Source organism: Orcinus orca, chromosome 2 (genome assembly GCF_937001465.1).
Source record: "Orcinus orca chromosome 2, mOrcOrc1.1, whole genome shotgun sequence".
Lineage (NCBI taxonomy): Eukaryota > Metazoa > Chordata > Mammalia > Artiodactyla > Delphinidae > Orcinus > Orcinus orca.
In genome coordinates this window covers 128,209,491-128,225,663 of record NC_064560.1, presented here as the reverse complement: position 1 = coordinate 128,225,663, position 16,173 = coordinate 128,209,491, and the positions used below count along the sequence as shown (strand labels likewise).

General features: G+C 47.0%; 2 protein-coding genes across 6 annotated transcripts in view; one reads left to right on the top strand and one right to left on the bottom strand.

The window, feature by feature from the left end:
* Positions 1-16,173, bottom strand: part of LOC101287849 (LINE-1 retrotransposable element ORF2 protein) — a 66,686-nt gene that overhangs the window by 48,311 nt on the left and 2,202 nt on the right. For 2 of the 5 annotated variants that reach the window (XM_049705353.1, XM_049705347.1), the window contains exon 1: positions 3,033-3,245. The exons of 1 other annotated variant lie outside the window; for it this stretch is intronic. The gene's annotated coding sequence lies outside the window, so the exon portion shown is untranslated. Of the gene's footprint in view, positions 1-3,032; positions 3,246-3,299; positions 7,177-14,341; positions 14,525-16,173 lie in introns of those variants that run through there. 2 more of the 5 variants (XM_049705348.1, XM_049705352.1) reach the window with 2 other exon arrangements.
* Positions 3,326-6,099, top strand: CMA1 (chymase 1). Its single transcript, XM_049705357.1, is given in 6 exon segments — positions 3,326-3,383; positions 3,998-4,148; positions 4,888-5,023; positions 5,236-5,425; positions 5,428-5,489; positions 5,956-6,099. Coding segments are annotated over 6 exon segments (741 nt in total).

Below are 16,173 nucleotides of genomic sequence, written 5' to 3'. Positions count from 1 at the left end.
CTGCATTTAGTAGCTGAAGAATCACTGCCATAATTAAAATGCCATTGCTTTTACATCAAATCCACTCTTTCCTTTCCACTAAGTGTGAATCTTAAACAAGACTCCATCCAACCTCTACTTGAATATCTCCATCAATGGGGAAATTACCTCCCCTGACCACACATTCATGTTGTAACAGTTCATTATTAGTATAGTCTCCCTCCTATAGAGTCAGTATCTGCTTCCTAAGATGTTGCAGAATTGGATTTGGAGGCTACCTAGCCAGAAACAATGTCCCAACTCCACCACAGGACTGTTGGCTTGACCCAGGCATTGTAGGAAACACCAGACAACTGAACCATAACCAATTCTTCCCCCCAAGCCAGACTTTCTACCACTCACCCTCACTCCAAAAGTTAATCCCAGGGCTTCCCTGGTGGCGCAGTGGTTGAGAGTCTGCCTGCCAATGCAGGGGACGCGGGTTTGAGCCCTGGTCTGGGAAGATCCCACATGCCGCGGAGCGGCTAGCCCCGTGAGCCACAATTGCTGAGCCTGCGCGTCTGGAGCCTGTGCTCCGCAACAGGGGAGGCCATGGCAGTGAGAGGCCCACACACCGCGATGAGTGGCCCCCACTTGCCACAACTAGAGAAAGCCCTTGCACAGAAACGAAGACCCAACACAGCCATAAATAAATAAATAAGTTAATCCCACACGATGTCTCCTCCCTCATGTTACCCCCTCCTAAATCAAATTTTATACCCATTCATCTGATTGGCAGAGTCTCGGTCACATGATTGGGCCCTAGATGCAAAAGAATCTGAGGAAGGAGGTTGTGGATTCTACCTTAGGAAGGCAAGAATCATAACTGGGAATTCCTCTAATACCGGAAAGGTGCTCAAAAGACACTAAGGATCCACCACGTACATGGTAAATGTCCACTACAGTCCATCACTGGCTGCCCAACATGAATGTGCACTATTTTTTCACACCTAATCCTCCTAAAAACAAAAATTCTCCCATTGAACATAATTTTCACTACCTTTGGTACAAAGGAAAATGAGGCTTAACTCTCCCTAGAGCTGAAATGACCCAGTCTCTTAAGTTACCACTTTCAACTCCAAGTTCAGGATCTCTAGGTGATAGCCATTCCACCTCTAACTTAGTCACACTCCCAAACTGATATCCCTAAACCATAGACTAAATGTAAAGTTCACCACCAACAACATACCACATATAAAATAGCAGAAGGACGACAGAGGAGAGAGAAAAAGGAAATCTGTTAAAGTATGCAAAAACAACGAGGACAGAGCAGGAAGAAGATACGGGCGAATAGTGCAGACTTCATTTCTGAAGCTCTATCTTTTCCATTCCCTTGCCCTCAGCCAGTGCAGGTGAAACAAAACTTGAGTATAGGTGGACCTGAACCTTAATGATGCTATGAAGCTATCTGACTAGCCCTGGACTACCTACCTCTCAATTTCTAATTGCATGAGTGAAAAACAGGAATCCTTCATTTGTTTACACCTCCACTTTTTGGTCTATGGGGTGCATGGCCACGGAACAGAACTTTTCCACATCCAGATTCTCCTCTGTTCCGCTGATGCCAGAGTAATACTGACAGCTTCAGCAAATAAGAATACAGGACCCACAATTAAAGTTGAATATTAGAGAGACAACAGTTTATTTTATTATAAGTATGTCCCATTCAATACTGGGACATACGTGTACTGAAAAATGATTTCTTGTTCATCTGAAATATAAATTCAACTGGCACTCTTTATTTTATCTGGCAACTCTAGAGAGTGAAAGAATTGGTGCAGAGGCTCCTCAGACATTGGGAATATGTGTAAATGTTGTACTCTAGAGATGGTCAGAGCTGAGGGCAACAGAGCACCCAGCCAGTACATACTAAGGAATGGATCACCTCAGCCACAAGCCCAAGATGAGACCAAGGGCATGACAGAATGATTTGGGGAAAGTATTCATCCCCTGTGCTTCACCATCTCTGAACTAAATACCCTATAAATTTCCAAGAGAAATGACACTCCACCAAGTTATCCCACTCTTCCCTGGACTCGCTGCTTCTCGAAGTCTGGGGAAAACAACAGAAGTGCTTGAAACCCAGTTATGAGAGCTACGAGTTGTGTGATATGGATCACGTTAATGTGTCTGACTCTCAATTCTACATTTGTAAAGTGACAGTAATGGTAATTCCCAAGGTTGTGGTGGGGAAAAAAAGAGTCAAACCTCAGATACTGACATCTGTGTATATTCTATTTCAATCAAACAAGCTTGATTCCTAATGTGAGAGTAGGAAACCCCAGCACCCCAGGAGCAAACCATCCTTCTATATCTACATTCCCATTAGCAGGACTCTATTTCTCTATTTGTCTTTGGTGGTAGAACAGAAAGGGCCCTTCATTTGAAATGAGGAAAGTCTGATTCTGAACCGTAAGCCTTGATAGACAGATTCATAAAATTGAGATACTACTACCTACTTCACAGGGTTGTTATGAAAATAATAATATATCTAAGATTATGACAATGAATGATATGCATACTCTCTCAAGAAATGCTAATTCCAATCCCCTTTGCTCTTGTGATAAGGTATGTAAAGTCCAGTCGTAGGGTTTGACCACTTCCCGCATCTAATCTTCTTGTATCATTCTCTTCTTCCAGTGAAGTTTTGATTTGGAGGAAGAGAGAGATCCACATCAATATTTTTTCAAATGGCAGGTAGTCATCCTTTAAGCGGGGCGCAGCTTCTGTTTTACTATGGAGTGGGATAAAATGGAATGGAGTGGAGTGGGAACTAATGGAGAGCATTGCACATAAGGATAAACACTGTTTCCTGAAACTCTTGATCCATTCACACGCGTGTAAGTTTATGTTCATGTACTCACACATAAATATAGTATGCGCATTGGGTCGTTCTGCAAAATGTATTTCCTACTGTGGGTCATGGCCATAAAAGCGCACGTGCTTTCTGAATGCGCAGCGTAAAGACTTTCCCCCACCCATGTCTCTGATGGGGCTTTAATGAGCTTCCCTACCTGGGAAAGACATGATCCTTCCATCTCCCACCACAGATGAGGCACCAGGCTCGAGAGCTCATCCCTGAAGCCAAGACTCAGGAGTTCAGGACTCAACCTTGTCTCCAGCAAAACAGAGGGCATCTCTGGGGAAACTTCTGATTAGAAAGATAACCAGCTCAGAATGAGAGAAGAAAAGGTGACCATGCAGTTCCTGTGGGTACCAGCCCTGCCCTGCCTTCACTTGCTGGGAGTTATAAACCCAAGACTGGAAAATAGAAGAGGCACCTGTCCTGGACAGCCTCTCTGAGAAGATGCATCATCCTCCTCTCCCCTCGCTGCTCTTCCTCCTCTGCTCCAGAGCTGAAGCTGGTGAGTGTTGGGTCATTCCATCTGGAAGCTGCAGCATCAAGACTAAATAAGATTTTAGTCTGAAAGTAGCTGACTCTTAAACAGAACCCCAGATCTCTCCCCAAGAGCCCAGAGTGAATTTCCACTGGGGTTGTGGTCACCCATTCTCTGCAGCCTGTGGTAGTTCCCAGGAACGAGGAACCCCACTTTGATCGGGGGAAAGCCCAGAGCAGGCAGGATGAAGAGGGTGTCTTCTCTTTATATAACGTGTGACACTGTGCTTAAAGTCCTGTGTTGCCTTCGCCTTCCGGCCTTGTAATTTGGCCGATCTGTGAGCACTCATGGGATATGGAGACGGTTGAGACAGGAACCTGGAGAGCTTGTCCTGCACGGTGACAGAGGAGAGTCGAGCAGGTGCAGAATGGGAGTGGGGGAAATCCGAGGTGAAACACGACGGCATGGCATCTGAGGCCGAGCTGGCTGCTGTGCCTGGAGGAAGAAGAGCAGGTACCAGAGGCACCAGAGAGGAAGGGTGGGCAGATCACAGCAGGAGGATGCATTCGAAAGAAGCCTCTCCCAACTTTAACCCAGCTTGTGCATTTTCTGTTTTCAAGCCCTGGGGTTCTCTGTTCCAGGGGACATCATCGGGGGCACAGAGAGCAAGCCACACTCCCGCCCCTACATGGCCCACCTGGAACTTGTCCCTCCCCAGGACATGCTGGTGCCTTGTGGTGGTTTCCTGATGAGAAGGAACTTTGCCCTGACGGCTGCTCACTGTGCAGGAAAGTGAGACAACAGGGTCCTGTTTATCTCCGAATGGGAGGTAAACAGCCAGGGGGCAACCAGGGACACCCCCTGGGGGGCCTGAGGGGGACCTCCTGGGTCTGGGTCTCTTTAAGGAGAGGCAAGACTTGGGCTTAAGGAAATCGGTCTCATAATTGAATAGCTCCCCTGACACTCAGTCACTGTGAGCTCAGCTCTCCTCAAAGGAAAGGAGACCCCATCCCAGCACCCCTCTTCCAAAAGTAGCTCCCTCTCCCCGACCCCAGCACATGAGATATGGACTCACTCTTCAGGGTCCCACCCAGTTCTCTGGGCCACTTCCTCTATGTCCTTTTCAGGAACACTGGCCTTCAGTTCCCAGGGACCTGAACCCATCCTTTCCATGGGAGACAGAGAACAGCGTCCACCTGAGACACCAGCACTTCCCCCTTCCCTCTGACACCCCTGGCTCCAAAGGGCTGGCCCTGATTGGGAAACGCCAATCCTGTCCCCTGGGTCCTCCATGGCCCGCTCAGTCCCCAGCAAGTCCCAAGGGTCTTGGAAATTGTCTCTGTTCCCTGGGAAAGCTCTTCCCTGAGTAAAACCTGAGCCCCTCCAATACCACAAGTGGCCCAGATAAAGGAGGCTGGGAAGAAACCATTGACCCTGGGAGAGACTCTGTCCCCTTTTCTCAGAATGGGCATATCTCAGGAGAAAATCACACTGTCACTGTTTTACCTTGTCCTTCTTCTCCCTCACAAAGGTCTATAATGGTCACCCTTGGAGCCCATAACATAAAAAAGAAAGAAGACACATGGCAGAAGCTTGAAGTCGTACAACAGTTCCCTCACCCAAAATACAATGACTCTATTGTTCGCCATGACATCATGTTACTGAAGGTGGAAATTCTTCTTCCCCTTCTCCACTTCCTGTTCTCCAGGGCTTCTCCTTCAGGTCCCATTGCCCTGACATTTCCCCAACCTGCCTCTACCCCTCAACTCCCCCCTTGGAAGCGGCTGTAATGTGAAGCAAGTCGCCCTATCCCTCCCTGATTGTCTCCAGTTGCCCCCAAGCCCATTTCTAGTTCTGACAGCCCTCGTTTCCTTCACAGCTGAAGGGGAAAGCCAACCTGACCCTGGCCGTGGGGACACTCCCCCTTCCACCCCAATTCAACTTCATCCCACCCGGGAGAATGTGCCAGGTGGCTGGCTGGGGAAGAACAAATGTTCAGGAGCCGGGCTCCAACACTCTGCAAGAGGTGAAGCTGAGACTCATGGAGCCCCAGGCCTGCAGACACCTCACTACTTTGACCACAATCTCCCGCTGTGCATGGGCAATCCCCAGAAGACAAAATCTGCACTTAAGGTGATCCTCAGCCTAGGGTCTTCTCCACAATCACTGTGCAGGGTCCGGACATCTCCTGGAAGGAGATGGAGTCAGAAGAGTGTCAGCCAGTGACAAAGTTTGAGATCATAGGACTGAGGAGCTGGAACTGTCCCTGGGCTGATCATCCTCCCGCGGCCCCAGGCAGTCTCTGACTATCCCTCCCAGGCTGCTACACAGGGTCACGGGGTGCCAGGAAGGAAAGCAAGAAGCAGCATCAGACAGAGACATAGAACCTCATGAGGAACCAGGGTTCTCGCCGCTGATGCTATTGGGTTGGCCAAAAAGTTCATTCGGGATTTTCCATAGATATTATGGAAAAATCTGAACGAACTTTTTGGCTAACCCAATAGGTCTGACCAACTCAGAGTTGGTCCATGGGGAGGAGTGGGTGGTTCCCTGGCTCACCTTTCCTCTCTCTCTCTCCCTTTCCCTCTCTGTCCCACAGGGAGACTCAGGGGGCCCTCTTCTCTGCGCTGGGGTGGCCCAGGGCATTGTCTCCTATGGACAGTCGGATGCAAAGCCCCCTGCCATCTTCACCCGGATCTCCCATTACTGGCCCTGGATCAATAAGGTCCTGAAAGAGAATTAACCTGGAACCTGGGCCAGCCTGAAGGGAAATCTGGAACTGGACCCAAGCAGGTTCTCTGTGCCACTCACTCTGGATCTGCCTCTGGTTCCTGCTCAAGTCCCACCACACCCCTAAGCCTCAGGAAGGCTCCTCCAGATCACAGAATTCCCAATAATTCCCAATAAATCCCCACTTCCAGAACTGAGTGTGTGTCTCCTCTCTCTGCTGCTGTCTCCTGCCAGCGTCAGGCATTCCGTAAGCCTTGAAAGGGGTGGGTGTGTGATGTGTGTGTGAGAGAGACAGAGACAGAGAGGAAACGGTGAAGAAAAATAGGGAAAGGGCTTCCCTGGTGGCGCAGTGGTTGAGAATCTGCCTGCCAATGCAGGGGACACAGGTTCGAGCCCTGGTCTGGGAAGATCCCACATGCCACGGAGCAACTGGGCCTGTGAGCCACAACTACTGAGCCTGCGCGTCTGGAGGCTGTGCTCCGCAACAAGAGAGGCCACGACAGTGAGAGGCCCGCGCACTGTGATGAAGAGTGGCCCCCGCTCACCGCAACTAGAGAAAGCCCTCACACAGAAACGAAGACCCAACACAGCCAAAAGTAAATAAATAAATTAATTTAAAAAAAAAAAAAGAAAAATAGGGAAAGAAAGAAAAGAAAGGGATTCCCTGGAGAGGCAGGACCCGTATTTCCAACATAAAGAAGAAACTACACCAGATCCTTCCTTGCCTTCAACGTCAACTCAACACCAACTCTGATTTATCTTTAGGGATATTCAGAATCACTAAGAACATTTTGAATTGTAGGATGTTTAGAGCACCCCTGACCTCTCCCCACTAGAGGTCAGTAGCAACAGTCTCGTCTCAACCAACTTATGAATCAAAACTATCTCCAGGCTTTGCTATATGTCCCCTGGGGGTGTGGCTGGGGAGGGGTGAGGGAGCTGGGCAGCAATCACCCTCCGTTGAGAACCCCCAGGTTAGATGCATTTGGCAGCGCGCTGGGCCCTCCTCACAGTCCACCTCGATAAGAAAAGATCTGCCATCTGTGGAGCTTTGATCTGAGACGCAGAGAAGACCATCTGTCACTCACTTCTGCAAAACAAATACATGGAACAGATAAGAGGAGGGACAGCATCACAAGTTCTGCACGAACGACAGCCACAAACGGCTGCTCCGTAACCAGCAGGAAGGTGAAGGCCTAGAGCCTGCTTGGCCTCCAACTCTTGCCAGTTGAGGGACTGGCCGGAGGAGAGAAAAAGGGCGGGACAGGGACAGACACAACCGGAGCCTGTGGCTGATACCACTCCTCGCTTCTGAGGGCATGGTGATTCCCTTCAATTAAGTGAACTCTTTCCAGAAATTCATCTTTAATAAAGAATCAGAGATATACACAAAAGTTTATGAATAAAAATTTTAATCTCAGCATTTTCAGTAGTAGAAAAACTAGATTCCCAGCCATGGAACAAAGTTTAAATAATAAAGTCATATGATTGAATATTTTGAAGTTATTAAAAATTTATTTCAAAACATTGAATCATGTAGGAAAATGCAATATAACAGAATGCTTTTTAAAAGCAACATAAATATCTCCCTGTAGTAGAATCTCAATTTTTGTAATTATATATTGTATGTATGCATAGAAAGAAAACTAGAAGAAATTAACATCAAAATAATTATGGTGGTTACTCTAGATGCTGGGATTAATAACTATATTTATTTCCTTTATATGCTGCCTCCAAACCCCTGGTATTCTAACTATTGCTGACTCAGTACCACACATGGACCTACCTATGCATAAGCACATACACCCATTCATTCTCCGCTGGTCAAGGTTTGCTCTGTTGGGGGTAAATATCCTTGCACTTCCAGATCGCATCACTCAGCCCATATCCAGGATGTGGCTAAAGAAGCTAAGCCTTCATGGGATCCCTTGGGTCAGTGCACAGGCATGGTGGTCTCTCCTTGTCAATTAGTGCCTTGCATGGACGTTCTTTTGCCTTTAGCAAAGGTAGTGGTGGCTAGGGATTTATACCCATGGAAATGGTGTGAGCTGGGAAGTATAGCTGATTGAGCTGATCAGAGGTAGTGGATAAAATGGTCCTGACGAAGCCTTCCCTATGCCACCCAAATCCACTTGCACCTTCTTACAGTATCTGGACCTTGCCTGAGACCAAGATGCCCATCCTTCTTTCCTGAGAGGGAAGGTACAAGTTCAAACCTTCAGTGTAATAGCCAATCACAGTCTCCTAAAAAGACTTAAAGAGGGCTGGCAAATCAAGATACAGGGTCCTGTGCTGCAGCTGCTCCCGGGTCTTAATTGATATTTCTCATCTCACCCCTCTACCACCCATTCTAGATTTCCCTCCCCTTTGGCCAACACTTGAGTTGGCCTGGGTTATATGTCTGCTGGGGTTACCCAGACGTCTAACCCTGAGGGGGCTGAGTCTTTAGCTGCCTTATACTTGACAGGTTTGACTAGTTGCTGTTGCCCATTTGTAATGATCACTGAGCACTAAAGTACAAGGGGTGTCCCCAGCGAATCCCCTGGGTTCAAGTCATACTCTTCTCTTCACCCTTTGTACAGCAGCAACCCTAGCTTCTCACAGGCAGCGTGGTCAATTACTCCAGCCAGTATCGTACCTCCTTTCTTTGCCTGCTGGTCCACTGATATGAGGAGCCCAAAATGGCCAGGTGAGAGTCACAACTTCCAGTTCGTGGAGCCTTTACCACCTCCCCTGGTGAAAGCATTTTCTTCCTAAAAATTCGGACTCACAGCAACATGGCTTTTAACTTCACTCACTCCACGTAGCTCCAGTGAAAGCTGCAGTAACTAAAAGAGCCATGCTTTATGGAAGTGAGTGCCCTCTCTCATTCTCCTACTCCTTTTCTAACTTTTCGTCCACCTTCTCCTTTCCTTCCATCTCTTCCACCATCCCCACACCTACCCAAACCAGGCCAGGTCACAGATAAGCCAAAATCAATTCATCAGAAGTGTCCCTAAAGGTGATCCTCAGTCCCATGGCTTCTGGCAGTCTCTATCCCTTATACCCTCTCATCTACACCAAAATCATGTTTGTGACAAAAAAAACAGAGAGGTCTCCTGAGCCCAAGGCCTTAGGACAAAGTGGGAAGCATCATGGGCCTACAGGTCTCTGGAATCTCAGGTCTAATTAAGTCATCCACAGTAAATGAAAGGTATCAGGCCAATGAATGAGAGGCCAGTACAGGGTAGGATATCTCCAACCCAGGAAAGGGATGCTTAGGCTTCAGCCAAACCTGGCCCTAGAGCCAACTCTGAGTGCACCTGAAATCCAGCCTGTCACTAACACCAGAGTGACCCCAAATTTCTAGAGAATTCTAGGCAGAATTTTTGAAATTAAGCCAAGCCTTTTCTTAACATTCTTTGCCACATACTTGATGCTTATCACCACCTACTGCTGGAACCAGGACTGGGAAACCAGCACAGAAGCCCTCCAGTCCCAGGATACCTGACAAGAGCCTACGGCGAATGCCGGGCCACAGTTCTGGGATCATCAAACAGACTTCACTCTAATTTACAGGAGACAGGAGGACAGGCCTTCCTGCCTGGCTCCTCCTTCTGAAGTGACTCTCCTGTCTCCATAGCCTCCCACACCTAGGCTGCCTACACTGAGGGACTGCCAACATCTCCCGCTTGCTCCTGCCTCACGGCTTGGGAGTCCTAACTCCAAATCTAGTTAGAAATGCAATACAATGTGAATTGGAGAAAGCAGAATCAAAAATGTGTATTCACTCTGACTGCGACAGTGTGGAATACTGTACGTTTTGGGAGAAAACTGGACAGAATTCTTCAAAAATGGAGATAATTGTGTCAGAATTATAATTAAATAAATGGCTTATCCATTCTCTATAAAATTATTTCTATATTTTTACAAATGACCATAAACATGAAAAATGCAGAGAAACAAAAGTGCTTTCTGAAACTGCTTAGATGCTCAGCGAATGATCTTATCCCTGTTACTCCCATACACAGCAGAGTCCCCAGGGAGCAGGGAAACCACATGACACAGTGCCATGCTGTCCAGGAAAGAAGATGGGGGAGGGCAGACTTCCTCAGGATTGTCCAGAGGCTGTGCTGGGAGGGACCACCTATGGGAGAACTTTAAGGATGCCCTGAAGGCAGTGTCTGGGTCTGCCCCGGGCCATGAGCCCAGAAAATAAGAAGCTCTTCTTGGACACAGAGTGTGAAAAAAGCTTTTGATGCCACACTGATCTCTTCAACCAGCTCACCCAGAAAAGACAAGATCAACCACCAGTGCAGATTTGATTCGGAGATGCAGAGAAAGTCATGGCTCCAGCTGTCAGATGCTGGGGTTTGATAAGAGGAAGGAAAACTTTACAACATCTGCAGGAGAATTAGCCCAGATATAAGAGGATTTCCCCATGCCAAGGAAAAGAAGAGCCTAGGACCTGCCCAGCACAAACACTACACAATTACAGTCCAAAGCAGACAGCTTCCCTGGGTTCTACCAAAAAGGCAGGGACAGAAGTGAAGAGGCTAGGGATTTCCCTGACGGTCCAGTGGTTCAGCCTCCACACTTCCACTGCAGGGGGCGTGGGTTCAATCCCTGGCCAGGGAACTAAGATCCCGCGTGCCGCGAGGCGCAGCCAAAACATTAATTAATTAATTAAATTTTTAAAAAAGAAGTGAGGAGGCTAAACAGTGTACCTCCACCCAGAGCTGAGCCTTCACCTAAGGCAATGGGAGCTGTCTCCCTCCCTCTCTGCCTCCCATCATTCCCCTGGTTACCGTGGCGCCCTCGCCATCCAGCCTGATATAGAGAATTGGTGGATAAACCTAAGGAAATCTCCCAGATATTAGAGCAAAAAAAAGACTGACAAAAACTAGAGAAATAAAAAGAATATTGGAGCACCAGTCTAGGAAATTCAACACCTGAATGACAGAAGTTTGCGTCAGCATAAAATTAAAACATTTTCAAATAGTTTACTTCCCAGCCGCCTTTCTCAGCACTGGAGGATGTGCTCCACCAACACAAGAGAATAAACCAAGAAGTGAAGAGAGATCCCAGCATGACAGCCTTTGGGGTGGGGAAAAATCAAAAGTGGGGAATGGGGCTAGCATTTTCATAAACGTTCTTGCAGAATCGCTTAACGATTTAACTATCTGCGTGCACATTTGATAATAATAAAGCACGCAAAAGGCAGGTGTCGACTAGCTATTTACTGGGGAACAGAGCATTCCAAATGAAGAGGGCTAGGAAGGGGTACATGTCCGGCAGATGGCACCACTGAGCAGCAGGCAAGACAGCGTGGGAGACAACCAAAGAGCTTGTATGTTGGGTGGATGGTGATAGAAGACAGGCATTCCAGGCACTGCAAGGTTACCTGGTTCTCATTTTAGATCTGGTGGGAAGACATGTCTGTGCATCACCAGCAGAGACGCGGGTAATGATTGCTGTAAGCGGTGCCGTCAGCAGCCAATGGCCTTTGCACAGAGCTGCAAACCAAGAGCGGCTGGAAGGCTACTTTATGCCTCCACAGAAGTCAACCTGGGCGGGGCGGGGGGTTGTCCCACCTTCTTCCAGGGAGGCCAGCACCACCTGGCTTGGAGAGCCAGATGTCCAAGCTCAGGGCAGAGGATGGGGGGGTGCAAGCAGGCAGGTTTTGTTTGACCTGGTCTCCTCTCCCTGCCAGGCTTCACCTCCTATGTCGTCCCAAAAGTCCCCGCCTTGCTCAACACTCAACTTACAGTGCTTTTCCTTTCCTCCCGCTTTTTTCCTTCTGCTGCTTGGCCTTTGTCTTCACAGAACCCAATTCAAGGTAAAAAATATGATTCGGACGCCAAACCAACCCATGAGTCTCAATAAGGGCACTTGGTCATTCACTCACAGCGGAATGTGTGATTGGCCTATCTGCCTGTAAGTATTGATATTATAATATCAAATTATATTATTATGATGATTTATCATCATATCGAGCATCATCAATGTTGTTAGTCATCATTACTGTGGTTGTTACTGTTATTATTACTGATTGTTGTCATGGTGATTGTTATAAAATATTGAATAAAGTTTCTCTATCTGTGACCAAAAAAAAAAAATGTCAGCCCTAAGCCAAGGAAAAGCAGGCTCAGTGCCAGGCAGGGCTGGGCAGGCAGTCCTCAAGGTCCCCAGGTGCATCAGAGTCCAGCCCAGGTCCCAAGGGAAGCACTGACACTCACCCCGCAAGCCCAAGTCTGTGTGATCTCAACAATGCCCAGCACTTGTGGGGAGGCACAGAGGAGAGAGGCAGTAGGGCACTAGTAGGGCAATGTCCCCTAGCCTGGCTGAGAGGGGATCAGACCCCTGATTTAGACAGGGCCTCTTCTCAAAAGCAGCCCAACCCTTCACATCCAGCCCAGCCTCCCGCTGGACTCAGAGCCCACTGGAAGTCCAGTCACTAGGCAGCCTTGGCTTCCTTCAGCCTGCCCTGGACTTGGGGCTAGGACACCCCCAGCTGGCCACCTTTTGAGCAAAAATGTGCCTCTCTGCCATGGTCCTGCCCTCAATCCATAAACAAATTGTGCTGTGCACCTACAGTGTCCCAGGCACAGGGAGACAAGAGCAAATAAGACAGGTTCAGTGCCTGCCCTATCAGAGCTCACAGTCTATGAGGCTTTGCCTGATTCATGTAATAATCTCATTTTGAAAAATTACAAGATGTGAAGTATCATTTGTATAGAATAATGCAAAGTTCACAAATATGATTTCGTTTAACCCCAAAATCAGAGTATGATTAGAGCTGGAACACTAAGACTTATTGCTGAAAAGCTGTATGGTTTCGTGGTTAAGCATGCCAGCTCTGGAACTGACTGCCTAGGTTCAAATCCCAGCTCCACCACTTAGTAGCTATGTACCGACCACAGGCAAAATAATGTCTTTACGCCTCGGTTTCTTCATGTCTGAAATACAGGTAATTATAGTTCCCAAATCATACAGTTGTTGTTAGCATTAAATGAACCAATATTCTGCTTAAAACACAGAAGAGCTCAATATAAGTTAGCTATCATTGCTATCACCTAATCCAAATTCCTAATTGTGTAATTAGAACCCAGAAAGGTAAAAGGACTTCTACAGTCATACAAAGTTTCTGACCCTTAACCAAGGTTCTATTCTCTCTGGCACTGATCTTCTTAGGAACTAGAAAATTCACTCAAAGGAACTTAACTTTCCCACCCGCCACTCTAACCAAATGCTTAAATCCTCCTACCTCATCCTCATCTGGTGATCACCAAGCAAGGTGGCTACTCCACTTTCTAACCATTCAGATAAGAAAGTTCTCGAACTAAAATCTGCTCTTTGCAAACATGGTACAAAAGGATACATGCACCCCAATGTTCATTGCACTGCTGTTTACAATAGCCAAGACATGGAAGCAATGTCCATTGACAGAGGAATGGATAAAGAAGATGTGGTACTTATATACAATGGAATATTACTCAGCCATTAAAAAGAATGAAATAATGCCATTTGCAGCAACATGGATGGATCTAGAGATTATCATACTAAGTGAAGTAAGTCAGACGGAGAAAGACAAATATCATACGATACAGCTTATATGTGGAATCTAAAAAAAAAATGATACAAATGAAGCAAAAGGTGGGTAACAGAGCAGGGAGGAGGGTGGATCTGAAGAGGTGAGTGGAGAATAGGGCCTTTTTCCTGTCTGCACCCAATCCCTAAGAGAACCTTCCATTGAGTCCTTTGGCCTGTTCTGTCTCTCACGTCTTTGGTTGACAGTCCTAAAGCCACACCCCTTCCAGGAATCACATCACAAATAAATTACTCGCACTCAAGTCTTTGTTATCAGGGTCTGTTTCTGGGAAAACCCAAACTAAGATACCCCCCGAAATCAAGATTTATTAAATCTACTATAATTAGTACAATGTGATGTTGATGCAAAGACAATCAATTAGAGCAATTAAACAGAAGGAGTCCAGAAAAAGACACATTCATCCATGGACACGTGGTTTATGACAAAGGAGGAAATACAGGGCAGTGGGAAAGGACACTCATTTCAGTGCATATTGCTGGGTCAAGTGAATATCCATGGGGAAAAATGAAATTTGACCCCTATCTCACACACACACACAAACATCAGTTCCAGGTGTCCCACACATAAAAAGTAAAATAATAAAACTTCTAGACAATATGACAGGAGTATCTTTATCACCTTGGGGTTTAGACAGATTTCTTCAAGGCACACAAAAATCACTAACCTTGGGCTTCCCTGGTGGCGCAGTGGTTGAGACTCCGCCTGCCGATGCAGCGGACACGGGTTCGTGCCCCGGTCCGGGAAGATCCCACATGCCGCAGAGCAGCTGGGCCCGTAAGCCATGGCCGCTGAGCCTGCGCGTCCGGAGCCTGTGCTCCGCAACGGGAGAGGTCACAACACTGAGAGGCCCGTGTACCGAAAAAAAAAAAAAAATCACTAACCTTAAAACAAGTTTCTCAACCTTGCACTATTGATATTTTGAACAGGATAAATTTTTGTTGTGGAGGAATGTCCCGTGCATTGTAGGATGTTTAAAAGCATCCCTGGCCTCTACCCACTGATGCCAGTAGCACCACCACCAGTGCCCCAGTTATGACGACAAAAAATGTTTCCAGAACATTGCCAAATGTTCCCTGGGGGAAATGTTGCCATGTTTGGTGAGGGGGGACAGACACACAGTTAGAATTGAATCTCAGATTCAACAACAACAAAAATAGTGTGTGTCCCAAAAATTTCCTGGGAAATAATTAAATTTTTTCATTGTTTATCTGATATTCAGATTTAACTAGAGGTCCTGTATTTTATCTGAAATTCACCCCCAGTTGAGAATTACTGTCTTAAAGGAAAAATGATTTGATAAATTGGATTACAAGAAGGACTTCTCATCAAAAGACATCTTTAAGAGAGTGAAAAGGCAAGCCACCCTGTGGAGGAAGATCCTTACAGCACATATGCCAACAAAGGGCTCACGTGCAGAATTTATACATAATGCCTGTCGATCAATAAGAAAAAAAATAAGACAACCCTAAAGAAACACTGACAAGAGACTTGAACAGGAAATTCACAAAATAAGATATCCAAATGGCCAACAAACATATGAAAGGCACCCAACCTTATTAGTAATCAGGAAAATACAAATTTAAACTACAGTGCAACTGGGACTTCCCTGGTGGGACAGTGGTTAAGAATCCGCCTGCCAATGCAGGGGACACGGGTCTGAGCCCTGGTCCGGGAAGATCCCACATGCCGCGGAGCAACTAAGCCCCATGCGCCACAACTACTGAGCCCGCGCACCACAACTACTGAAGCCTGGGCGCCTAGAACCCGTGCTCCACAACAAGAGAAGCCACCACAGTGAGAAGCCTGCGCACCGTAATGAAAAGTAGCCCCCGCTCACGGCAACTAGAGAAAGCCTGCACACAGCAATGAAGACCCAACGCAGCCAAAAATAAAATAAATAAAAATTAATTAATTAAAAAAAAAAGTCTATGGGTTCAAGTCCCAATCTAGGTTTTGGCCAGGTTCGAGTCCCAGCACGTGGGTTCAAGTCCCAAGTTCACTTCTATCTCCACAAACTCTGGGGTCTAAGGAGACTATGTTAAAAAGGGGGACCAGAGGGGTTCTAGGCTCCTTTATCTGTTGGATCTCCATGTTAGGATCTTGGTTGATTGGTTGATTGGTTGGTTGGTCCTATCATACTTTAATTAGAAACTATGTGAAATGATGATGTGAATAGCATTTAGCAAATTACATGCCAGAGCCTGAAAGAAGTTGTAAAAATCTGCCCAAGCAAAATGAAGCAGGGGGCATTCACACAGAGCTGGCATAGTGGAAGGTGCAGAGTTGCCAGCAAACCCCTCATCCTGCCCTGCCCCAGCCCACGCTGAGAGGAAGATCCCTCCCTGAGTCCTGGCTTCCTGTCCCGCCCCACAGTGATGGCCTGACCACCCAGAGGGACTGTGCTCAACGCCTTTTGCTGTTTCAGGAAGCAGCTGTGGAGGAAACTGTCCCATTTCAATGAAAGAAGTCCTTGCGATTGCTATAGACTCAGGAGGA